Source organism: Elgaria multicarinata, chromosome 18, assembly GCF_023053635.1.
Source record: "Elgaria multicarinata webbii isolate HBS135686 ecotype San Diego chromosome 18, rElgMul1.1.pri, whole genome shotgun sequence".
NCBI classification, from domain to species: Eukaryota; Metazoa; Chordata; class Lepidosauria; order Squamata; family Anguidae; genus Elgaria; species Elgaria multicarinata.
In genome coordinates this window covers 4,520,566-4,545,458 of record NC_086188.1, presented here as the reverse complement: position 1 = coordinate 4,545,458, position 24,893 = coordinate 4,520,566, and the positions used below count along the sequence as shown (strand labels likewise).

Sequence of the window (24,893 nt, the reverse complement as noted above, 5' to 3'; positions counted from 1 at the left end):
CCGAAGCACTTGCTCTGAAGTGGCGGTGCCAAAGCTGACCTTTCTGAGGGCTGGGATCACATCATCGTTGGAAGGGTTTCAGAGAAGTACAAAACAAAAGAGATTAGAGGGTTGGGAGATCTGGAGAGTTAAAAGTTTGGTTACATGGAAAAAGCGAGGCGGTGAAAGTGCAGGAGTGGAAAGCGACGCTCAGCTGAGACCACCAGCACCAGGGCTCCTGCTAGAGCAGGGGTTAGCAGCAAAGGGGCTCTTGTCTGACCCCCAGAGGGAGGAGAGGGAGGCAGATCATGCAGAGCTGGCCAAAGGGTGACTCCTTCCATGCCATGAAGTCCTTCATTCTTGGCTGCTCAAGGAAAATGACCACCAGTTTCTGCAGTGATGGTTACGGTTGCACCACTCACCTCACCAGAGCACCGTAGATGGCCTGGGGCATTTAAGAAGCAACAGTTATACAGCTGGAGGTCCCGTCCTGCTTCAGCAGAGGCAGATGAATGCAAGCTGGAGAGTTGCCACCCACCCACCTCTGTGTGAGAGCTGTGGAGTGGCTCCCTTCACCTGTGGGAGTGAGTGGGTGGAGGTTTTCTGACCTATTGGTGTTTTTGAAAAGGCCTCCGTGGTGACATCAGGTTCATCAGAAAGGCGAGTATTTGTTCTGCTGTATCTGGAGACTGTGGAGTCCGGCTCTAAAGTTGGCAGGAGGCTTAGCGTAGGGTTTTTGAGTCTTCTGTTGTGTTGACCAACGATTATGTATTATTAGGTAGCACTGGGTTAGGCTGGTGGTAGCGGATCCACCTCCTTTGAAGTGGACGTTCTGAGAAATGAAATCTTGTGAGGTGTTCAGCTTTTGAACCAGATCCTCGTTCGCTTGTGTGAAGTGTGCTGCTGTCCTTCCTAAGCTCTTGCGCGATATAAATGCATCTAAGGAAATGCATGCTTGCGATGTTCAGTGTGGACTGTTATTCACAACTGCTAGCAAACGCCGAGCCCCGTCAAAGCCCACTGGGTGAGCGATCTTGACAGTTAAGGGCTGCATGGAAATGGATCAAATGATATTTTATTTATTTGTTTATTTATATCCTGCCCTTCACTTATATTCCTTGGGCGACTTACAAAACGAATAAAACCCTTGCAAAAGGCAATGCAAATAATAAAACTGGTCTTCCTTGGGAGCGACACACACAATCTTTCTTTCTTTCTGCCTTCCATTGACCTTGGTGCTTTACGTGGCTGCTCAGGGAGCGAGAGGCGAGGTTTGTGCCGCCCTGGGGTGGCCTTTGCATTTCTCCCACGTGGCTTTTTCCCCAGGCTGAATTATTTACCGTGCCCACAGCAGCCTCCTGCTCTACACTTCCCTGGAGCAGAGGTGCTGGGGCTGTTGTCAGGGATGGCCATGTCATGCTGCTCTTCTGCTCCTGTGCTCCAATGCATCTCCTCTCTGCCGTGCTCTTGGCAGAGGCCAGAGCTGAGTTATTCTTTTGGCTTCATGCACACATACAGAGAGCCAGTGTTGATGGACACTTCGTTGAATGCACGAAAGTCCTCTGTTATGGATCGCAGGCTCAGTTATTGATAAATGGGCATGATTTATGTGGTGGTGGTGATTACATCTATTTCCTAGCCACCTTGAAAGAGTCTTCCCAAGGCTGCTTACGGTGTAAAAACAACATAATTCAACACCTGTTACGTCTACTCACTCGGTTGCCCTTTGTCTGCCTTCCTATTTGCAATGCTTGGATCCTAACTTGCTCCTCCCTTTGTGTAAGGGAGGGGGCGGTTTCTGTCAACCTCTCAGAGACGCAAGCCCTGCTCAGAGAACATACTCTGTTCACAGAAGGAGAGCCAGGATCCAAGCCAGCAAATGTGGGACCACCGCTGAGAGTGATGAGCAAGTAGCAAGAGATTGAAGGAATAAAACCTGGTCAGTGTGAATCTAAAACTAAGCTTTATGCCGATGGCATGATGCGAACTCTTCTCAGTCCAATGGTCTCTGTAAATGAAGGCTTGACCTCTTGTGAGGGATAGTGCCAAACGTCAGGTGTTTAACAAAAAATAAAACTGAGTTACAGGAGTTGCATATAAACTTGAACACTACAGAGAACAGCATACTACAATTTGGGTTGAGAAACTTTGGGATTTTTTTGGACAACTAATGTCGGGTATCTTGATAAATGTATTTATGGAGCTTTAATAAGGTCAAAGAAAGTCTCGATAAAAGGGATACATTTGAAAAGCTTGTGGATGGGTGGAGTTCCTACAATCAAAATGCAGTGCTCTGAGATTTCATTTTGGCCGAAAACATCCAATTGCATTTGGGAGAGTAAATGACCAAGAGTCTTGCTGGCATCCCTTCATAGAATCATAGAATAGTAGAGTTGGAAGGGGCCTATAAGGCCATCGAGTCCAACCCCCTGCTCAATGCAGGAATCCACCCTAAAGCATACCTGGCAGATGGTTGTCCAGCTGCCTCTTGAAGGCCTCTAGTGTGGGAGAGCCCACACCCTCCCTAGGTAACTGGATCCATTGTCATACTGCTCTAACAGTCAGGAAGTTTTTCCTGATGTCCAGCCGGAATCTGGCTTCCTGTCACTTGAGCCCGTTATTCCGTGTCCTGCACTCTGGGAGGATCGAGAAGAGATCCTGGCCCTCCTCTGTGGGACAATCTTAAGGAAAGAGATGGTAGAGTTGGTTCAAACCTACTTTACGTTACTATGTCATGAGACTGAGACTGAGAACTAGCTCAGAAATTTAATCAACGTGGTGTGATAGGTAGCAAGATCGGGCCTCCCATGGAAGGAAGGGCTCCACTTGCAGAAGATCCCTCCACCTGATTACAAGGGATCTTCCCTTCTCCCCACACCACAGCTCACCTCATTCAGCAGGATCTTCTGACTCTGTGTAGCATTTTCAGGGAGCTGGAGGGGCTGCCATGGGGAGGGAGGGGGGTGGGGAGATTCCTCCAGCTAGTGCAGTTGATCCACCTTAAATCTGGATCCAACCTCAAGATAGCTGTCAAGATCCCGTGGTTTTATTTACTTTAGCTTTATGCAGAAAGAACTGAGAAGGCTGAGAGAGCGTTTCGTTTTAATCCTTTCATAATTGCAATATTAGAAGCATGGAATAAGTTTCACAAAAAGAAAAAGAGAAAGCCTTCAGTGTTCCAGTATTTTCAGCTTTAGAGATTATTTAAATACAGGGTTAAGGAATGGGACCCTGAAGACTTTGCCTAATTGATTTTGAAAAATCAACTGTAAAGAGTTTTCAAAGGTCTTTTATCTAAAAGCTGTGCTCCGTTGTTATCTGCTACCGTCATTCTGGAACAAATTTCAAATTGAGATGGGCGAATGTATTAAGAAGCACTGCTACGGCCTGGTATAAATTTTTTATTAAAGGTTCTGCTAAGTCAATTTAGCATTAATATGAACGCGAGCCATTGTAAAATAATATATATGCCTGGTATTTTGAGAAATTGAATAAATGTTGGAGACGTAATTTATCATCTGCTAATATCACGCATATGTGGTGGAAGCACCCAGCTGTCATGATCTATTGGGGCAAACGACAGAAAAAGAGAAAGGAGGAAATAGGGCAGGGTATGTGTGTCCCACCTTTAACTCCCATTACTCGTGTGATTTAAGTTTTGGAGATGGAAAGGAGAGAGATGAACTTGACCTCCCGATCTCATTTACTGACAGCTGTTGTAAAACAAACCTTCTAGCACAGCCTTCCTCAACCTGGGGCGCTCCAGATGTGTTGGACTGCATCTCCCAGAATGCCCCAGCCAGAGATGGCTGGGGCATTCTGGGAGTTGCAGTCCAACACATCTGGAGCGCCCCAGGTTGAGGAAGGCTGCAGGCTAGCATAACAGAGTGATCAGGATGCTGCAGGATGGCACATGGCAAAGGACTTTAAAGATCTACCAGTGACATAAATGTTTATGTTTGATGTTCAGTTTTGTAGTAGAGTCTGCAATTCCGTCCCCATTGTTGTTTGTAAGGTAGATTTTCCTGTATGGATTTCATAATGTTGCTATCGTAGTAGTTGTTTGTTTACTGCAGTGCAATAAGCCTACACAATATAATGCGTAAAACATGCATTGCATTTAGTAATTACAGATGAGCATCAGAAAACAAAGAAAAAGAGGGGAAAGAAAAGAAATATGACTTGGATATTTCCTACATTCCTGTTTTCAGACACAGGGAGAAGAGTGCCCATGTCTGTCCCCCCTGCTCCGTGCAAGGGTCTCTAAGACCCCTGTGCAGCACTGCAGCTCCATAAGAAATTCTTCCAACTGTGTTTTTATCCACAAGTCCTAAAATCTCTTCACTGGCTGCCAATTAGTTTCTGGGCGACATATAAAGTGTTGGTTATCACCTTTAAAGCCCTACATGGTTTGCGTCCAAGCTACCCGCAGGAGCGCCTTCTCCCGTACAATCCGCCCCACACACTCAGGTCCTCTGGAAAGAATCTACTTCATCTAGCAAAAACTAGATTAACAACTGTTACCCAGAGGACCTTCTCTTCTGCTGCTCCCAGACTGTGGAACGGCCTGCCGGAGGAGACTCATCAGCTTGACAGTCTTTTAGCATTCAAGAAAGCCATCAAGACTGATCTCTTCCGGCAGGCCTATGCTGTGGAATTTTAGGATATTTTTAGCATGTTTTTAGGATGCTTTTAGGATGTTTTTAAACAGTGTATACCATGTTTTAATCAGTATTTTATGCTTGTTGTTTTTCCCTGCCTCGAGCCAATCAGAGAGGCGGGTAATAATAATAATAATAATAATAATAATAATAATAATAATAATAATAATTAATCCCTTGCCTGTGCAAATGGCCTCTTTGGGGAAAGGGCAGGGTCTGCTGGCTGAGAAATGCTCCGAGTCTCTGGAGTGTGAGCAGTGGAAGGCCCAGCTGCTTTTACCAGGGCTCCCTTGTGAGAGAACCGCCCTCACTTCCCCATGAGACCAACCAGGCCAAAGTACCAGAGCCATGCAGAGAGCTGCAGTAATAGGAGGAGACATAGACAAATGACAAGAAAGCCCTGTGTTTGGGGCTGGGCATCATGTTCAATAGAGAGCAAAGTAACAGCTGGATTAATGGCAGGCAGCAAGGTGCTTCATCCCTTGCCCCTGAGGACATGCACCTTGCCGGGAGGTCGGGCCATCCATCTCATCATCCCCCTTCTCCAGGCTCCAGGAAAGTTCACCTGAGAAGCCTTAAAGGCAGGGGTTCTGCCTGCCACTGGACACAGATGCTGGGCTCGTGGCAAATGAAGCTAGTTGCCTTCCACATGCCGTCTCCCTGGATTTATTTCTAGTAGCCGTCTGTGCTGCTCGTGGCCGCCAGGACATTCTGCGGCAATGCGGTCCATTGGATAACTGGGCACAGAAGGGGTAAGGGGACCTGAGAAAGGCAGGACGTGGCAGGGAGCCGAGAGGCAGATCCTGACTGTGCCCTTGGGAGATGTCTTAAGCAGTGGGCCGTGGCTCGTTCATGAGATAAGGAAGAAAGCACAACCCTCCCTTCAGATGCTCCCATGGCTGAGGTGGCGTCACCAAAAGGCGGTCGCGAAGCGCAGAAACGTTGATGCTTCTTAGAGATGCCCCGTCTCTCTTCTTCCTTCACTTGCAGAAGAGGTGTGCTCCAGCCAGGAGACAGCAGCCCCAGCTTGCCTTGGGCCCTGTGCTAAGTGACTCATCTTAGCCCAATGCTGCGTCTGACAAGTCTTCCGGCCCCAAAAGCCATCTCCTGAAGAGCTGCCCTTGCTGTCAACAAGCAGCTTGCATGCCCAAGCAGGGCAAAAGCAGGGTGCCTGGCCTGCCTCCTCCCGCATTCAGAATCTGTGTATCTGGCAGGTGAGAGAGAACAGACAGCACTGAAGTCTCTTAGAGATTTGGCGTTGTGGCTGCCACCATCTGAGCTGCATCCCTCCGTTAATTAGGCAAAGCCGAATCTCTGCTCCCCCTCCCCCCTTGGCCTGCTGGAAGGAGCAGATGGCTTCACCCAGTTCCATGGTCTGCTCCTGGTGGATGCGTGCATAGACCTGCTACATGGAGGGTGCTTTTGGCACTCCTTGCGTTCCCCCGCCCCCTGTGCTGGGTGGCTGGCAAAGCTCTGAAACGAGGAAGGCATCTCTCCTCGTCCCTTCAGCTGTGCGTGCTTAAGCCTCTTCCACCTTCCCTCTCCATCTTTTCTTGACCCAGTTACCTACTAGCCTCCTCAGAGAGGCAGCGGTAGTTATCCCTGCACAGTTATCCACTCGGAGAAAGCTACGTTACAGTTCCGGCATGAACCCAAGGGGCTCTGTGGGGCTTTGGTAAAGAGACGGGGTGGGGCTCCCTGCAAAAAGGCAGCTCAACCGAGGGAAAGAGTGGAGCTCACCTTCCCCAGACTCACCTTTGCCCATGTGTGCCCGGGGCTGCCGTGCATCTGCGATTTTGGCTGGCTGGTGCAAGGGAGCCTTGAATTGTGAGCTGCTTTGGGCGTGCCTCCGTGACAAGGACAAAAGGGATATCTGGGCTGCATTTGAGGAGAAAAACCTTCGTATGTATGATCTGGGGGTGTGTCTGCCTGGGCTAGAGGCTTGCAGGCTATGGCTTAAAATTATAGTCTCTTGACATCAGTCATCCTTGTGCACGAAGGCAGTGCTGATTTCCCTTGGAGAATAAACCGCGTTCCTTTAAATTTACATCAACTGGAACTGCCATGGCTAGCCAGCTTAATGGAAGTGTAGTAATTGCCATTGTAGGTTCCATTTATAGATCGGGCTTCTCGGACTAAATTTAATTACTACAGCTGAATCAGGTAAGCGCAGAGCCTCCGTGGACCCCCAGTGGAGGCGACCTGTTCCTTAAAGCAGCCACCCTCCCAGCGCTTTATGTTTCAATTTACATCAAATAGTTGTGTGTGTGTGCGCGCGCGCGCATGTTGCGTTAATTGAAAACTGGCTGTTTCATGAGGTCAGTGCAACTTCCAGGTCCTTCAGTTTCAGAGGGATTCCACTGTGGCCCGATGAACAGTTGAGTGTGAGCCACAATGGGCTTACGAGAAGGTAGTGGTTTGGTGTCTGTGGCATTGTGGCCTGCCCCGTAGTTTGACCAAATGTAGAGTTCCATCCCATCAGATAAAGTCCCTGGGGCAACCTGTATGTAGGGGATAAATCATGGAGGTAGATTGAGAGGTATTCCCATGTAGAACTGGGCCAGGATTGGGTGCTCCCGCTCTGCGAAGAGTTGAGTTTCAGTGGCTTTCCAGTCAGTGTGTGCATCCCCGTGGCAGCTAATGCGAAGAGAAACTCCAGTTGGGTTGGAAGGATTGGGGCCTCACAGATGGTGGAGAGAGAAAGAGAATGTGCGAGTCTCCTCTTGTACAGCAAGCTAGCTGGCAGGACTGAATCCCTCTCCGAGTCTCCGCAGATGGGGCTCGCGGGTGGAGGCCAAATCCTGCACAGGCTGGTCCTCAACTTGGACAGGTTTCCTGTGGGAAGGGTGAAGCTCTTTGGGTTGGTCTTCTGTGGAGCAACGTTTCCATGGCCTCTTCTCAGGACCCTTTTGACTGCATATGTCAAGCAAGACAAGCAGAAGGAAAGGAGGCATCTTGGGGCCCTCCCAACGCAACGTGGCAAAGCCAGAGTGTGTAGAGCACGGTCTTCTTTGCATTTCCTGCGGAGCACCTGGGTCCATTCGTCAATCTGAAGATGTCAGGATGTGGCTGCTTTTAAAGGCCAGATTATTCAAATGGGACCAATGAATATTTTATATCTTCTACTTAAGTTAATTATTTAAGCAGAGGTTCTTGAACAGCAGAGATTGGCGATTGCAGAGCGAGGATTTGCTACTATGGAATTCTTTGGTTTCTCCTCTTCGAGCTTCTACTTGGTTTCATGGTAAAGATTGAGCCAGCTGTTCATAGGTGGCCGGGAATTACTGCTCATAGGCCCAGAGAGCATCAGGATCTTACCTTTTGTGCTTCCTCTCCTCCTTGGATGGGGAAGGGGAAAATGGATGCCTAAATATGGAGGGTTCTCCATTTAAAAGAGAGAGAGCGAGAGAGAGAGAGAGAGAGAGCAGGCTAGTGTGTGCTGCTGTCCTTCGCTTGCACAGGGCAGCAAGGAAATGAACAAATGGATGAGCAGTAAAGTGTGTATTGCAAACCTTTGTCATGACCTGCTTGCCTGCTGAGGGAAAACATCCTGTAAGAGGTAGAAAGGAGGGAGGGTCAGCAACATCTGAGCAGACCGCTGTTCCAGCCTGGGTTTCGTTCCATCTCTCTCCCCTGCCCTCTTCCTTTCCTCAACCTGATTTGCATTTTCAGAAAAGAAATTGGAGTGTCTTTGCTCCAAAGCTGGAGCACTCGGGGAGGGGGGGATTAGAGCAAACACTATCCAGTCCCCTGACAGCCAGTTGAAACACTCTTTGCAAAATGGATGTGAGTGTATTTTAATATGGTAATTAATTGAGGAGTCCCGCTTGAGGTCCCACTGCCCTGAGAAGGTGCCCCTTGCCTCGGAAGAGATGCCCAGGGGAGCAGCTTGGCTAAGAGGGATTCAGCTGTAATTTAAAGGATGTATACCAGGAGGTAATTACTTATGCCAGGCAGGTCAGGAGAATTAGTATTGACAGGGGCAGCTGTGCTGGGTTGGTTGTCTGCTGAGAGGCCCTGGGCCTCCAGCTGCGCGCTGAAGCCGGACAAAGCCACCCGGATTTCATTTTGCTTTAGGTCTGGAGCAGGTGGATTCTCAAAGGTTCAAGCTTTGACCCGGCATCCCCAGGAGCAGGGGACTCCGGCCATGGGGAGGAGAGCTTGCATGAGCCAGCCCCGTGGGTTCCTTGCCTGTTCCTCCTTCGGTCTGTTCCGAGGTTATAGGAATTGGCTCAGCATTTATGCAGCTTTGGAGCTGCCTTCCTGGGTCAACCAAGGTGGGCCCCTCTGATTGAGCACTCCTCACTGGCCAGATACCTCTGGAGGATCCCAAGTAGGGCATGAAGGGGGAGCTCAGGGATTGTATTCCTAGCATCTGCCCCTCAAGGATGTTCTGACTGCCTCTTCGAGCATGGCTGCCTTGCCCACTGGCTATGGCTGGTCCTGCCCTCCTGCCACTGGCAGATCAAGCGGGGAACTTGGCCGTTGCCTGCTGCTCATCGTATGCTCAGGTAAGAATAACACTGGGCCTGAGGTCAGACTCCAGCAGCAGTAGCAGCTTCCTCTCCATGTGGGCTTGGCTGCATTTGCAGCTTTGTCTCCAACTGCTGCCGCCTTGGATGAGCTTCTTCTGCTTGAAGTCTTGCCTCTCTCCTGGATCTGGAGTTAGGCCTGGAGAAGGTGTGGTGGACAGGCTGCTTTCTCAGCAGAGGCAGCTGTGCCACTCGGAAGCATGTCCTGCAGACTGATAGGTCTACGGGGAGCTGACGCCTGTGTGTTTGCCGGCTGGTTAGATGCCGGCATTTGTTTTTCATCATCACATCCATCATCATTAGCTTTGGGCATTTCTCACCATATGAGGAACGAAGTGGACGCTGGGAAAGTGTTTCCCACGGAATTGGCCCCCAACTACAGAAGGATCCGTCTGTTGCTGTTACGGCAATGCCAGGAAAGCCCCATTGGGGAGACAGTGGGATTTTTTAGCCACGGTCGGTGAAATCACAGCAGGGCTTGTGGCAACAGGAGGCCCTGCTGGGGTGAAGGGAACCCAGCCTACCCTCCAGGGATGCCTCTCCTGTCTCCAGAGCGCTCAACAAATAAGGCACGTGGCTTAGGAAAGAGGAGCGCAACCAGGAAGAGCCGGACAAAGTCCTGGTTGTTGTTTTGAAATCCCGGGCACGAGGCTGTCTTCCTGGGATGTTCCTGCTGCCACGTGTTCGGAGAGTTTTGAAGGTGGCTCTGGACAGAACTGGCTGCTTCTTTTGCATCCAGCCCCTTCTTCGTGATGCTCTGAGAGCATCATGTTCAGTCAAGTGATCTGCTTCGCCCGATTTCATGCACGGCCGTCTCGCCATTTGAAGCTCGCTGACTGGTGAAGTGGGGTTAAAATGGAGGAACAGCAACGCGGGCTGTTCCTTCTGGATTGTGGATCTGAGCACAGACGAGGTCATGGCTGAAGCACTTGTGCTTGAAATGTAAAGGGGCCGCGTGTCTCTCCCCCCCACCCCCACTCATCGCTTGGTTTACCCTGGCTGTTTGTGAAGACAGAACTGAGCATCAGAGAAGGGAGGACAAAGGGGTGTATCCCTCATTGCAACCTGAACTGTAGGACACCACGGTATGGAGGGTTAGCTTAAGTGCAAGATCAGCTCTTTGGGTGCTGCAGTGAAGCTCAACCAATCCCTCCATCTCCCCAATGGAGCATTACCCTGGGAGTCCATCCTGCTAACTAAACCAGTCCCACGGTTTGTCTGTGGGCTGCCTCTCCGCCTGATGTGAAAGGATTGCAGCCTTGCTCCAGGTGCAGCCTCAGGGCGATCTTTGCGGGGGGGGGGGGAATCAGAAGAAGGAGAAGGCCCTGTGGGAGCAGAGGACAGTGGCTGTGTGATCCTCACATTGATTCGGCTTGACATGTGCCCATCATGTCTCAAGAGAGCACATGGCACACGAACCATCCCTAAGTGCTGTGCAAGCTTTTTATGTGTCTCGATTGCGGAGGGTGCTCCTGGCCTAGCAAAACGGTCTAGACTTGTCCTGGGGATGCTCTTGTGCCCTCCCCCCGCCGCTTCACCTACATGGGCCAACTTGATGTGGTTCCCATGGGCAGCAGCATCCTCCCTGTAACAAACAGGCTTGGGTTGAATTCAGCCAGAACCTGGGGACACTTTTTCTGTGCCAGGAAGAGCTGTGAACATGTATCTGGTTCAGGACTCTGATCCTGCAGCTCCTTCTGGGTTCTATCACAACCCTTGTTTATTTGCACTCCACTCTTACATCCTGATGCATCCTTGCCTGTGACCTTCGCTCGGCCAGCTGCGCCACCCTCTGCTGCCCACAGGTCTCCTGTTCCAGCCATGCTCTTTCTCCCTTGTGCTCTTTAAGCCTGGAACTGCCTCCCAGAATGCTGTGGTGCCCTCCCTCCAAACTCACTTTTCCCATGAAGTCTTGGGCACAACTCCTTAATGCCCATACCTTTCTAAAACTAAGCCAATGTCGGTGTAACGTACCCTTGAGTTATTGGCAGCCGAGTCCCTCTGAGCTATGGACAGGGAAAGTGGAGGAGCAGGGGACGGCTTCTTTCCACACCCATCTTTTCAGCAGCAGCAGATGGCAGGGTAGCCCACTTCTCTTCTCCGCCTGGGACGAGCTGTCAGTTTATGATCCATCTCAAGGACATTCTGGAAGTCGGGCTGGAGAGGACAGCAGGGTCCTATATGGTGTCTGGAGGAGAACAGAAGCACACTGTGCTGCTACCCAAGAGACCCTCCCCGGTGGGATTTCTTGGGGGTCTCCCCACACAGGAGGTCGGTTCTATTGGAGGGGCTGTGTGTTTGAGGCTGAGACTGAATGAGTTCTGCTCCCCCTTTGGAGTTGGCCACAGCATTGGACATCACACACATAGAATCATAGAATCATAGAATAGCAGAGTTGGAAGGGGCCTACAAGGCCATCGAGTCCAACCCCCTGCTCAATGCAGGAATCCACCCTAAAGCATCCCGGACAGATGCTTGTCCAGCTGCCTCTTGAAGGCCTCTAGTGTGGGAGAGGCCACAACCTCCCTAGGTAACTGATTCCATTGTCACACTGTTCTAACAATCAGGAAGTTTTTCTTGATGTCCAGCTGGAATCTGGCTTCCTGTGACTTGAGCCCGTTATTCCATGTCCTGCACTCTGGGAGGATCGAGAAGAGATCCTGGCCCTCCTCTGTGTGACAACCTTTCAAGTATTTGAAGAGTGCTATCATGTCTCCCCTCAGCCTTCTCTTCTCCATGCTAAACAGGCCCAGTTCTTTCAGTCTCTCTTCATAGGGCTTTGCTTCCAGACCCCTGATCATCCTGGTTGCCCTCCTCTGAACACGCTCCAGCTTGTCTGCGTCCTTCTTGAATTGTGGAGCCCAGAACTTGACGCAATACTGATGTTGTCAAGGACCTCTGGGTCTCTACGCATGCTTGTCTCGAAAGAGCTCCCAGCTGCCCTTCCAACGAGGCTCCCGACTGGAGCCGTGGAGGCGCATGGATCTCAGGGGAGTCCCCTGGGGCTGTGAGCTGGGGCGAACGCCGGACAGTAGCACCTACCCAGTGAGAGTGGCCCGCCGCAGGACGGGTCAAGGGGCGATTTGAGTGGACGGGGTGGGGGGGGAGCTCCTTTGCAGGCTCCCGTGCTAGCCCGGCCTCCGAGAGCCGAGCGGGCAGGCCGCTAAAGCGAAGCAGATGTTCTACGAGGAGGGAATCTGCGCAGGATCAGCCAAGCTGATGTTTCTTGACCTCTTCGGAGCAGTTCAATAAAAACAAGCAGTTGCCATAGCAACTACCACATTACTTGGTGCTTCAGAGATTTGCGATAAAGGAGAAGCGCGGAGTGAAAGCAGCACATGGCGAGGGCGTTCCTCTGCTTTGTGTTCCAGACTCCGGAGTCCATAAAGACTCTGCAAGCGCATGCAGTGGGGAGACCCGACCCTCCCCTTCCACTCCCTGCTTGTCCCTGCAGCTTCCAGCATCTGGAGGGAGCCATCAGCCGAGAGCCAGTTTGTACTGTGTCTAGGGGGATGTCCACCCAGCTTTTCCGGGTCCTTCCCTCCCGCCTCTGGTGTGTTTCCCACTTCCCATCCTTCAGGCTCCGGCTTCTTTTTGTGCAGCCACTTTTTGGCGGAGAGATGTGGGCGCTTTGGCCGTCTTCTCCCATGGAAGTGCGACCGAGGGTTGCCTCCCCACGTGCCCAGGTCTTAAGATGGTTGTAATCTTTGCAAACTGCCCAAAGAGCTTCAGCTACTGGGTGGTATAGAAACGTAAGAAATGAAATACTAGAAGTCTTCCAAAAGTGGGGTTGAGCAGCAAAACAGGAGGAGCATCCTGAAAAACCGGGATCTAGGTATGATGGGGGACCAATTCTAGACCTCCTTCGCCATGTACCTTGAGAGAAACCACAGACCGCCACTTCTCTGCCTTCATTCTGCCTTCTGAGAGTTTTCCGTCCTTCGTAGCTTTACACCGTGTCATGAGCTCTTTCTGCCTTGAGAAGATACCGACCCATGTGGAGTCCTAGGCAAGACTGCTCAAGCCCCTTCCCCCTGCCCCCCTCTTGTTATCTCCTCTCCTTCTGACGCAGGATCCTTCCCGAGGCTGCTCTGAGAACTGTTTCTGTTCCCTTCCAGCTCACGTTCCCCTCGCTGGCTTGTGTAAATCGCTGCGGTTGGGCTTTCCAAAGTCTTCTCCGTAGGTTGGACGGGTGGCATTAGCACCTCTAAGGTCAGGCTGAAGCCTCTCGCTTTGTGAGGCTCCCATTTTGCAGCTGCTGCATGTCCCCCAGGAAGCGTGTCAGCCGTTGTGCATCCTCTTTCTTCAGCTGGCATCGTTGTCCCTGAAATGGCTGCTTCCAAGTCGGAGTAGGCTGGGCAACCCTCTGTTGCTCAGCTAGCTTTTTGGAGGAGCTGTGCAGCCCTTCAATGGTTCTTGTCTCAGAGACCGTAAGAAGCAGGATCAAGAGGTGGCTTTCGGCTGATCCTGAGCTTACGCTTGAGCTAGGGCGTTGGATTAAGTTCCTGGAGGAGAAGGCTACCCATGGCTACTAGCCCTGATGGTTACGTGCTACCTCCAGTGTTCAAGGCAGTAAGCCTGTGTGCACCAGTTGCTGGGGAACATGGGTGGGAGGGTGCTGTTGCACCATGTCCTGCTTTGTCGGTCCCTGGTCGATGGCTGTTTGGCCACCGTGTGAACAGAGTGCTGGACTAGATGGACCCTTGGTCTGGTCCAGCATGGCACGTCTTATGTTCTCAGGAGAGGAGAGCCTGATGCCGTTGGGATCTTTTGGAGCTCTTCCTTGCCCTGTTCAGAGGTGAACAGCTCCTGTGTTGAGGCTCAGGGAGGCTTGCCTGCATGTGAATGACAAGCCCACACCCTCTGGTTGGTTGGCTGGTTGGTTGGTTGCAGAAGTGAAGGTGCCCCAAGGAGGGAGGGGCAGGCGTCAATGTTCAAGCCTTTGCAAACCAGGCTGGGTCGACCCCAGCAAGTTGTCCTGGCTCCGACGATTGTGCGCTTGGTTGTGCAGTTTGCCAGCAGGACGCCTCCCTGTGCCAGGGACATTTGCTGCGGGAGCCTCAAGGCCGCAAGGCTGTCTTGGGTGGTTTCCACGGCAGGCCCTTGGCCAGCTGGGGCTCAGCAGGCTGGAAGGCAACCCTCTGGCGTGACTGGAATATTGTAGACCGCAGCTATTCTTAGGGCTGGAAGAAATATTTAATCACTCCTTGCAACGAGGCACCCAAGAAGAAAGCTGTTAATTAGAGAAAAATGTGTGATGCAGCCAGACGTCCTTTCTCTAAAGCAGCGCCCTTTGTTTTTCCTTCACTGCTGGATTTGCTTTCAGAATTTAGGATGCTGGCTCATTTGTAAAAGGACAGACAGGGTGGCTCTTTTCGGATGCAAGAATAGGCAGACAGAGGCAGTCGTCCTCCCACTGGTTGTTGATCCTCTGAATTTTGCTTTCAGTCGAAATGATGCTACAGAAGATTTTCATTTTGAGATGAAAAGCTACCTGGTCTGGCGACCCTGACTATGCCTAGTGTCAAGGCAGCCATGAGGGCAGACTTCAAGTGTGCTGTTGCCACACACACACGCAAACACCACTTGCAGGAGAACCCTCTGGAGTGTTGTGCCGCAGGAGGTGGCTGTGTGATGCTCAAGAAAGGCTCTTTTTCTAAACTCTTGGGTGCTAAGAGCCAGCATTTGGCCTGTTCTGGCTCATTGGCCCTTGCTGTCTGCTCTGAGATACCCTACCACCCATCCCGGTCTTGCGAGCTAATTTCAGGGCCTTCGGTGGAGAGACCAGTTGGATCAACTGGGTAGCCACCTGCCACAGGTGCTAGAGTGATGGGTTTCCTGCATCTCCAGGAGGGCTGGATGAGATGACCTCGGAGGTCCCTCCCAGCTCACTGCAGCTCAGGGGTCTCGAGGCAGCCATGGTGAGCAATGCCCAGGTGTAGTTTGGACCAGGAATGTCTCTGCTGATGGCGAGCAGGGAATGCAAGGCGTTGGTTGCCTGGAGAAGGCTCCGCTGAGCTCCGAGAGGCCTCGGGAGATTGTCGGAAAGCCTGCTTGCAACACGTCCTTCCTCTCTGCATGTTCCCAGATCTCCGCACTCTGCTTGTGGGTCATTACAACAGTTAAGATGGGTGGTGGGATACCTTGTGCGGCCACCTTTCCCTCATGATACACAGCAAGTGGGTCAGGAGTGGGGTTTTGTGTGTGTTGGGGGGAGTCGGCTGGTGTACATGAGCCACTGCTCTGGAGCATCAAAATACTGAGCCAGCTCTGGCCTAGCAGTTGGGCCGCATGAGTTCTCCTCCCGCCCTGGCTCCTGTGCTTCAGATTCTGCATGCTGAAAGCTGGCTTTCCAGGTCCTGAGCGCCGTGATCCTCTTGTTTCTTCCACTCCAAACTCTAATGGTCCTTCTTGGTGAGAAGCTGCTTTTGTACGGCAGCCCTTCTACAGTTACCTTCATGCTCGCTTGCAAACGGGCCAGCAGTTCGGCATGCAAATGAGTCGCCCTCTGCGAGTGCTGCTTTATGACAAAATTACAGGGTGAATGCTAATAAGAGGGCCTTGGGCTGGGAATACGCCACATCACCTTCCTGCTCCGAGCAATCCCACAGGGACCACCGACAGCAACATAAGCCTCTGCTTTACAATCACTTTCCAGCCGCAACTTTACCCAGCTTCCATCTGGATTAACCCTGTAATCAGGTCACCTTTTTGCAGCCAATTAAGCGGCTGTCGAAAAGAAGGAAGGAGTTTCCTCTGGCTGAGGCGGCTGCTTTGAGGGCTGGTGGAGGACACACACAGCTGACGGGAGAAGCCAAGCATATGCCCTCAGGGAAAGGATGCGTTTGCTCCTTTCTCTTCCTTGGGATCAATCCAGCAAAGGAGAAGTGGATAGAGGGAACTCTCTGGACAAAGGCACAAGCACGGCCTCTTTGTCCAGCTTCTGCAGATTCTGGGGCTGGCTCTTTGGGGGGTGGGGGGCCATGGAGGAGGGAACCTTCGTCCCTGTCCTCAAAGCCATGTGCCTTCTGGGCTGCTTGCAGAGGCCTCGGATAGAATCCTGGCATCTCTGGCGAAAGGCTCTCAGGTAGAAAAGCTGAGCACCTTGGGCAGCTGCGGCCTGTTCTGGGCTAGGTGGAGCACTCTAGGTAGCATCTTTGGTGAATGCCAAGGCATTCTCCGCATGGAGGCAAGTGAGTCGCACTGATTCGGAGTGTCACAGACCTGCCCCTCACACCCCCTATTTTGGTATTCTTCCCCCCCCCCCCGTTTTGTGTGTCATAGGGTGCTTAGGTGGCCCTCAGTCCACCACAGTCAGGATTATATTTTTATTTTTAATGATTTTAATCTCACAGGTATCTCTATTAGGCAGGCTTCCAGCAAGAGCCCTCGTTATACAAAGAGACAAGAAAGAAACCTGCACAGTTGGTTATTTATTTATTTATTTATTTATTTATTACATTTTTATACCGCCCAATAGCCGAAGCTCTCTGGGCGGTTCACAAAAATTAAAATCATCATAAAACAACCAACAAGTTAAAAATACAAATACAAAATACAATATAAAAAGCACAACCAGGATAAAACCACGCAGCAAAATTGATATAAGGTTAAAATACAGAGTTAAAACAGTAAAATTTAAATTTAAGTTAAAATTAAGTGTTAAAATACTGAGTGAATAAAAAGGTCTTCAGCTGGCGACGAAAGGAGTACAGTGTAGGCGCCAGGCGGACCTCTCTGGGGAGCTCATTCCACAACCGGGGTGCCACAGCGGAGAAAGCCCTCCTCCTAGTAGCCACCTGCCTCACTTCCTTTGGCAGGGGCTCACGGAGAAGGGCCCCTGTAGATGATCTTAAGGTCCGGGTAGGTACATATGGGAGGAGGCGTTCCTTCAAATAACCTGGCCCCAAACCGTTTAGGGCTTTAAATGTCAATACCAGCACTTTGAATCGGTTAATGAGTGCTGCGTTCTTCCACAGTCTGACGGCAGGATGGCCTCACACTCCTTGCGTAGATCTGTGCAAAATATAAGCAGATTAACCAAGTGCTGTATGAAGCGAAGACCAGCATGTCAACAGTTTATTTATTTGTTACATTTATATACCGCCCCATAGCCAAAGCTCTCTGGGCGGTTTACAAAAGTTAAAAACAGTAAACATTAAAAGTATACCAAATTTAAAAACATAAAAGCAACAGTATAAAAACAGCAGCATCCATTTAAAAACAACAGTTCTGGGGTCCGTTAAAAAACAAACTTAGCGTTGTTAAATGCTGTTAAATGCCTGGGAGAAGAGAAAAGTCTCTTGACCTGGCGCCTAAAAGATAACAGTGTTGGTGCCAGGCGAGCCTCATCGGGAAGATCATTCCACAGTCAGGGGGCAACCACTGAAAAGGCCCTCTCCCTTGTTGCCGTCCTCCGAGCTTCCCTCAGAGTAGGCATTCGGAGAGGACTTTAGATGTTGAGCGCAGTGTACGGGTAGGTTCATGTCGGGAGAGGCATTCCATCAGGTATTGTGGTCCCAAGCCATGTAGAGCTTTATAGGTTAAAACCATGACCTTGAATTGGGCTCGGAAACATGTAGGCAGCCAATGCAAATGGGCCAGAATTGGTGTTGTATGTTGGAATCTCCTTGTTCCAGTTATCAATCTGGCCGCTGCATTTTGCACAAGCTGCAGCTTCCGAACCGTCTTCAAAGGCTGCCCCATGTAGACTGCATTGCAGTAATCTAATTTGGAGCATGACTACCATACAAATCTTGTTCTCGGAGCCCCTCTTGGGCTGCAAGCTTTCTCACCCACATCCTTTCACCTCCACTCTCTCTACCTCCTGTGCAGCGACACCTGATGTTCCTTCCTCTCCTGGCCTGTTAAGGGAAGGCGCTCTTGCCTGTGTTGGGGAGAACACCCCGGGTACATGCAATTTACCGGCAAGTTGCCACTGATGTCTGCACGAGGCGAGACCCTCTACTTCTCTGGCAAGCTGGCCTACTAGTCTGGCCGTTGTATGTGGCAGCTTTCTTTGCACCCACGTTCATCCTATGTGTGATGTGGATGATGTCTTGGCTCATGCGCGTCCTGCTTGTTCTCAGTGCCCTGTGAAATATCCGGGAAAAGGTGGAGGGTGATTGTGGCTGCCTCCGTAGCTCTGGTGGGTACCTTTGCATCTGGCCATGCGAGAGACGGCGGTTGCCTTGTCAGTTTTGAGACACAGATGTTTAGCTACAGCAGCTCGTGGACCAGTTTCCTGTTCTTTAGACCCTTAGGGTGCTTCTAGATGAGGCTTGTATTGGGTCACTGCCCTGCCTCGTTTGCAGAATTTTCCTGGAGGAGAAGGCTAGCAATGGCTACTAGTCCCAATGGTTATGTGCTACCTCCAGTGTCCGAGGCAGTAAGCCTGTGTGCACCAGTTGCTGGAGAACATGGGTGGGAGGATGCTGTTGCACCCATGTCCTGCTTGTTCATCCCTGGTCGATGACAGCTGGTCGGCCAGAGTGCTGGACTAGATGGACCCTTGGTCTGATCCAGCTTGGCACTTCTTACATTCTTATGCAGGGAGTCTGGACGTCAACGTCACCTTCCATTTGTAACCCTCCCATCTTTTCCTCACCGCTTGTTCTGTCTTTTCCATACACACACAACATCAATTAAGAAGGAAACAGTGGAATAGCTGCACCATATCTTTTCGTTGGTAGCACAAGTGAAGCGCCATGTGACTGGCAGAGTGCAGGCGGATAATTCTCTGGTTTGGAAGTCTTTGCCCCTAGGAAAATGGCAACGGCTCCGTCTGTGTGGGGGGCAGAACCGAGAGGGCAGCAGTGACATGCCGAGAGCTGGTTACGGTGGAGAGGAGTCCATGGTTGTGCTTCATGCCGAGGGGTGCCGGGTATTCAACGCCCTGAGCAGGAGCCTCAGATGGCTTGGCTTCCATTCCTGTTAGCAGCTGCCGGGGTTCTGCTCTTCCCTTTGGCCTGCCAACTGTATCTGTTAATTGGGGCTCTCTGCTTAAGGCCCAACATTTGCTGTTCTTGTGGCTTTTCCTCTTGGTAACACATGGAGATCTGGTTGAGTGCCAGGAAAGGGGGAACTGTGAAGGCTCAAGGGGTTGTATCCAATGTTAGTCCTACTTGGAGTAGACCCATTCAGATAAATCAGGTCAATATCTCTTGGTTGGATGGCGGGTGGGGTGGGACAGCCATTCTCAAACGGAGCTGAGACCTCTCTCTCCATTCCATGCCAAGAATTGTTCTTTCTCCTTATTTTGGATGGCCTTCACCAGGGATGGAAACAATGGGTTTTTTCTCACTTGGGAGCCATTTCCATTTCTTGGTACAATGTGGGTGGGGAGAAAAGGAGAGGACCATGAAACATCCTTGAGTTCTTTGACCTGAGGATCATTTTGGAAGCACTGGTTCGCAGACGTCCACTTAGAGCTTTCAGAGCTATTTATATTGGGATGAAGGAGCTCCCTTCCAGAAAGGAAAGCTATCTCTATGGAGGGGAAGAAGGGGGTGGAGTCTTACTAGGCACATGCTGCCCACCCCACCCCTGGCCGGTATGGACCTTACTGGGAGTGGAGTTAAGGCTGCCTGTTTGATGTCCTCTGCTTCAGTTGTGACGCTGGAGGTGGTTAGGGCCTGGTTCATGTGTAATGACAACCCAAAATATGGGTTGTCATTTTATGTAAACCCTGCGCTATGGTTTAACTATGGGTTGTTAACCACGAACAATCCAGGAAGAAAACCCATTGTTTTTTGTTGGGTTGTGAACTCTGGGTTGTTCGTAGTTAACAACCCATAAGCCATAGAGCAAGGTTCACACGTAAAGACACCCCACAATTCAGCAGCAACCTATATTCAACGATAACCGATATGCAGCTTGTACTCGGAATGATCGTTTCATGCAAACCAGGTCTATTTATAGAGTTGTGGCTGGTAGGACATCTTTTGGGAAAACTCCATGATTAGTTGTCCTTTCCCCACCCCACCCCACCTGAGATTGTGGGTTTTCTCTTGGGCTGGGTTTGATGGACTGAGTTCCTTGCTTGCAGGGGCCTTTTCTCTGCTTGTCATGCACTGCGTGGGGTGTGTGTGAGTCCTTTTGCCCCCTCAAATCCACAAATTGGTAAGTGGATTGCAAGAAAGGCAAATGCTATTTTGGGCTGCATTAATAGAAGTAGAGCTTCCAAATCACGTGAGGTACTGGTTCCTCTCTATTTGGCCCTGGTTAGGCCTCATCTAGAGTATTGCGTCCAGTTCTGGGCTCCACAATTCAAGAAGGACGCAGACAAGCTGGAGCGTGTTCAGAGGAGGGCAACCAGGATGATCAGGGGTCTGGAAACAAAGCCCTATGAAGAGAGACTGAAAGAACTGGGCATGTTTAGCCTGGAGAAGAGAAGATTGAGGGGAGATATGATAGCACTCTTCAAATACTTGAAAGGTTGTCACACAGAGGAAGGTCAAGATCTCTTCTCGATCCTCCCAGAGTGCAGGACACGGAATAATGGACTCAAGTTAAAGGAAGCCAGATTCCAGCTGGACATCAGGAAAAACTTCCTGACTGTTAGAGCAGTACGACAATGGAACCAGTTACCTAGGGAGGTTGTGGCCTCTCCCACACTAGAGGCCTTCAAGAGGCAGCTGGCCAACCCTCTGTCAGGGATACTTTAGGGTGGATTCCTGCCTTGAGCAGGGGGTTGGACTCGTTGGCCTTGTAGGCCCCTTCCAACTCTGCTATTCTATGATTCCATGATTCTAAGTCGAGGGCTGTTAGTATTTGTTTCACCATGTTTTTCCCCCCGTTTACCCAATAACAAATGTTCTCTGGCCAGATTACAAACGGTTAAAAGAATAAAATGCAATGCGAATGGCCTTTGCGATTGGAGCCCCCCAGCCTGAGACCAGGAGTCCACTGACCTCCAGGCAAACGACCCTTTCTCAGGCACATGTGTCCCTCTCCCTGGTGCAGAGCTTAACCACCACACGCCATCACCGAAGGCCCTTGGTAGCTTTGTGGACTCCCACAAAGGCGTCTTGGCTTTTGAAGGCGGCGTGGCCTCTGCTCTTGGGTGGCGTAGCGCTCTCCAAGGCCCCTCCTCGGCCAGGTCGCTCTTCCTTCCCCACCTCCCCAGGGCAGCGTGCAAAGGCACGGCGTCCTCATGGAGGCAGCAGAGCCCTGGCTCTTTCATGGGTTCTCCCGCGAGTCAAATCCTCGCAGCCGTAATCTAATTGCTCTTGAGCTGGGTTTTCAGTACAGTGGCCTGTTTGGTTCAATAATAACACATTTATGGTAAAGGTTAATGAAATGAATTTTGCTTCCATCCAATTCATTAAAAATGGTTCTACAATCAACGCTTGCTAATGGAAAAGAGATTAAATATTCATGTCTATAAATTTCCCGTGTCATTTCTGATTTTTCTTAATCTCTGCCTCTGTGGACTAGCTCCTGAGCGAGCCTGAATGCCCTAATGAATCGCCACTTTGGATATTAATTGCAGATCTGTTCCACTTGGGTAGCAAAGGCTGTGCATGTGTGTTTGTCAGCCTTGCGTCTCTGGCATCCAGCCTTCAAAGATGACTGGAACGTGCTGCAGTCGCTCCTCCTATTCCTTTAGCGGTGAGAATCACCTTTGCTCACCTCTGCAGTCTGGGGGGAAATGTCCCAGCAGTGCTTCTGGTGGAGGCAAAAAGAGCTAGGCATTCCCATGCTGAGTTATAAGCAGGGACGTAGCTACGATGGCATTTGCCTTCATTTTTTGAAAAACTCTTCTGGACAGTTACCTCTGCTAGATAGCCTTGCTCAGGCTCCTGGGAGATACCTGGAAATAAGCAGACGGTCCAATCAAAAGTCCAGACCCCGCCCCTTACACCTTCTGATTGGCCAGTCTGTTTGAGCAGGGGTTTGGACTTAATGGCCTTATAGGCCCCTTCCAGCTCTACCATGCTGTGATTCTGTTTCCAGGTAGTTTGGCATCTCTGCTGGACCAAGCGGTATAGCCGCCTGCTGCTTCTGCTAGAATGCTTCCTGCATATTCAGCACGTGTTCCTTCAACCCTCCTGCTCTGCCTTCCTGCCAAGCCCTCTACTTCCTTGCAGCTTGCCCTCCACCATCTTCTGCCCATATCTAAGCTTGCTCTATGACATCTTCATCTGGTGTCACGGCTTTAGTAGACAGACATTTTTAGGCTTCTTTGACCTATCACTGTCCTGGGCCAGGTCATGATCCTGCAAAGCCCGTCTCCTGCAAGGATGTGTGCGACTTCCACACATGCCCTGCTGTTCCTGGGCTCCTTACTTCTTTCATCACCTGATGCAGCAGCCAAGAGGACTGCCACATCCGTGTGCTGCATTTTCACTTCTTTTAACTGCAAGCCGGCCTTCTGCGTATCCCTGTGTTGCAGATTCTGCTTTATGGATTCTCATGTATTAGTTCAGCACGTGCCTGGCTTTCTGAGTGAACTGCTATTGTCAAATGGCCTAATGGGCCAGCAAACCACTCTGTTTATCTCTTTCCCAAAGGATTGGCTGAGCCAAGCCGTTACACACCTGAGTATGAGTGACGTTGGAGCTTCCTAGCAGTACCCATCAAAGAAACTCTGACGCGATTCCGTCTTTTCCTCCTTTTGTGTGTGTGTGGGAAGGAAAGCGGTGGGAAACACGGGGAGGGTTTGCAAAGTTCCATGAATGGAGCAGGGTGATTTGTGTGATAAAAGACTCTCCTGGAAGCACTCGTCGTCAGTAGCAGGAGCTGTAGAGGAGCCTGAAGAAGGAGGGATGGTGGGTTGGTCTCCCTGGCTGCGTGCACAGTGGTGCCCCTTTTGGACAGCCTGGCTGGGCTGTAGGACTGGAGAGAGGCGTTAGGATACACTGATCAAATGAGGGTGGAAGTTGCATGACTTAGAAGACTGCAGTGGCCGAGTGAGCCACTACCACAAGATGTGGTGATGGCCACCAATTTGGAGGGCTTTAAAAGGGGGCTGGATAAATTCCTGGAGGAGAAGGCAATCCATGGCTACTAGCCCTGATGGTTGTGTGCAATCTCCAGTATTCAAGGCCGTAAGCCTGTGTGCGTCAGTTGCTGGGGAACATGGGTGGGAGGGTGCTGTTGTACCATGCCCTGCTTTTGACCGATGGCTGGTTGGCCACTGTGTGAACAGAGCACTGGTCTGTTCCGGCATGGCATTTCTTACGTTCTGATTAGCCTGGAAGAGCAACAGCAGTGCTCTGTATTTAATTTGAGCTGGAACTCAGGAAGGGGGGGACGGTCTTGCAACAGGACCTGCTTTCAGTATTGGCACTTTGCTGCACAATCAAGAAGTAAAGTGCTTGAGCGTTTTCAAGCTTCAATGTGTGCATGATCTGCTATTAAGATATTCTACTTATGGGTGGCTCTCTGCGCTACTCAGTCACCGCAGTTTGGTTGTGTAAACTACAAACAAAATTGCAATTGACTTTCAGCACTGTTGGGAGTAGTGCGTTTTAGTTGTGTGTACATCCTGCTGTAGGCGTGGGGTAGTTGCTATGAGTGGGGGAAGTCATTTGAAGCTCAAGATCCTAAAACCCCTGATTCTCTTGACTTTATGGTGTTACAGGGCTATCCTTCGCTTTCATTTTAAAAACAACTCCTAACCAGAAAACATTTTAGTGATCATTACAAGATTACATATATTTTTAAATGACGATCAAATGGCACGCACTGCAAAGATTATAATGAGTGCTGAGTTGTGATCAGTTCAGTTCCCAGTATATCACGGCCTACGTAAAAGAAAAACCCTTTAAAAAGACAGAAGAACAGTGCTAAAAGCATCTACACCTGGGGAGATTGTACTCCTCGTCTGTTTTTATGAAATGTGGTCCTGAGGAAAGTTGGAAGAACTTAATGAAAAATACAGGTTGACAATGATTGGATGATGGTGTCGTGTGGATGCCCTGTAAAAAGTGAGCGAACCAAGCATGGCAATTCCACACTAAACGCCGAGTGTGGAAGAAGCCGCCGCCCCCTTCTTGGAAAAACGTTGGTTGGGCTTGTGTGAGGCTCCCACTGTTCTCTGCCTTCCGTTGCTGTCTGGCCAGTTCTGCTGATCTCTGCCTTGTTTCGTTGCAGGCCTACTTCCGACAGGGCGTTGCCCTCCAGTACCTTGGGCGCCATGCCGATGCTCTGGCAGCGTTTGCCTCTGGGTTGGCTCAAGATCCCAAGAGTCTGCAGCTCCTGGTGGGGATGGTGGAAGCCGCCATGAAGTCCCCAATGCGAGGTGAGCAGGCGTTCCTTGGCGTGGTGATGCATTGTGTTGAAGGTCCCAGGAGGCCGGGGCAGCCTGTTAGGTGAGTCGTAGAACCAGAATAGTAGAGTTGGGAGGGGCCTACACGGCCATCGAGTCCAACCTCCTGCTGAATGCAGGAATTCACCTTAAAGCCTACCTGACAGAGGGCTGCCTCTTGAAGGCCTCTAGTGTGGGAGAGACCACGACCTCCCTAGGTCATGGGTTCCATTGTCGTACTGCTCTAACAGTCAGGAAGTTTTTCCTGATGTCCAGCCGGAATCTGGCTTCCCGTCACTTGAGCCCATTATTCCGTGTCCTGATCTCTGGGATGATTGAGGAGAGATCCTGTCCCTCCTCTGTGTGATGACTTTTCAAGTCCTTAAAGAGTGCTGTCATGCCTCCTCTCAGTCGCTCGAAGGTCTACTGGTTTGGGTCCCCCTTGCTCCAGTGGAATGGGTGAGCAAC

The 24,893-nt window shown here is 50.6% G+C and overlaps 1 protein-coding gene across 1 annotated transcript in view; it reads left to right on the top strand.

Annotated features, from left to right (window-relative positions):
* Positions 1–24,893, top strand: part of TTC28 (tetratricopeptide repeat domain 28) — a 70,556-nt gene that overhangs the window by 12,641 nt on the left and 33,022 nt on the right. The window contains 1 exon segment of the mRNA XM_063143738.1: positions 24,272–24,419. Coding sequence (XP_062999808.1) covers positions 24,272–24,419 — 148 coding nt within the window.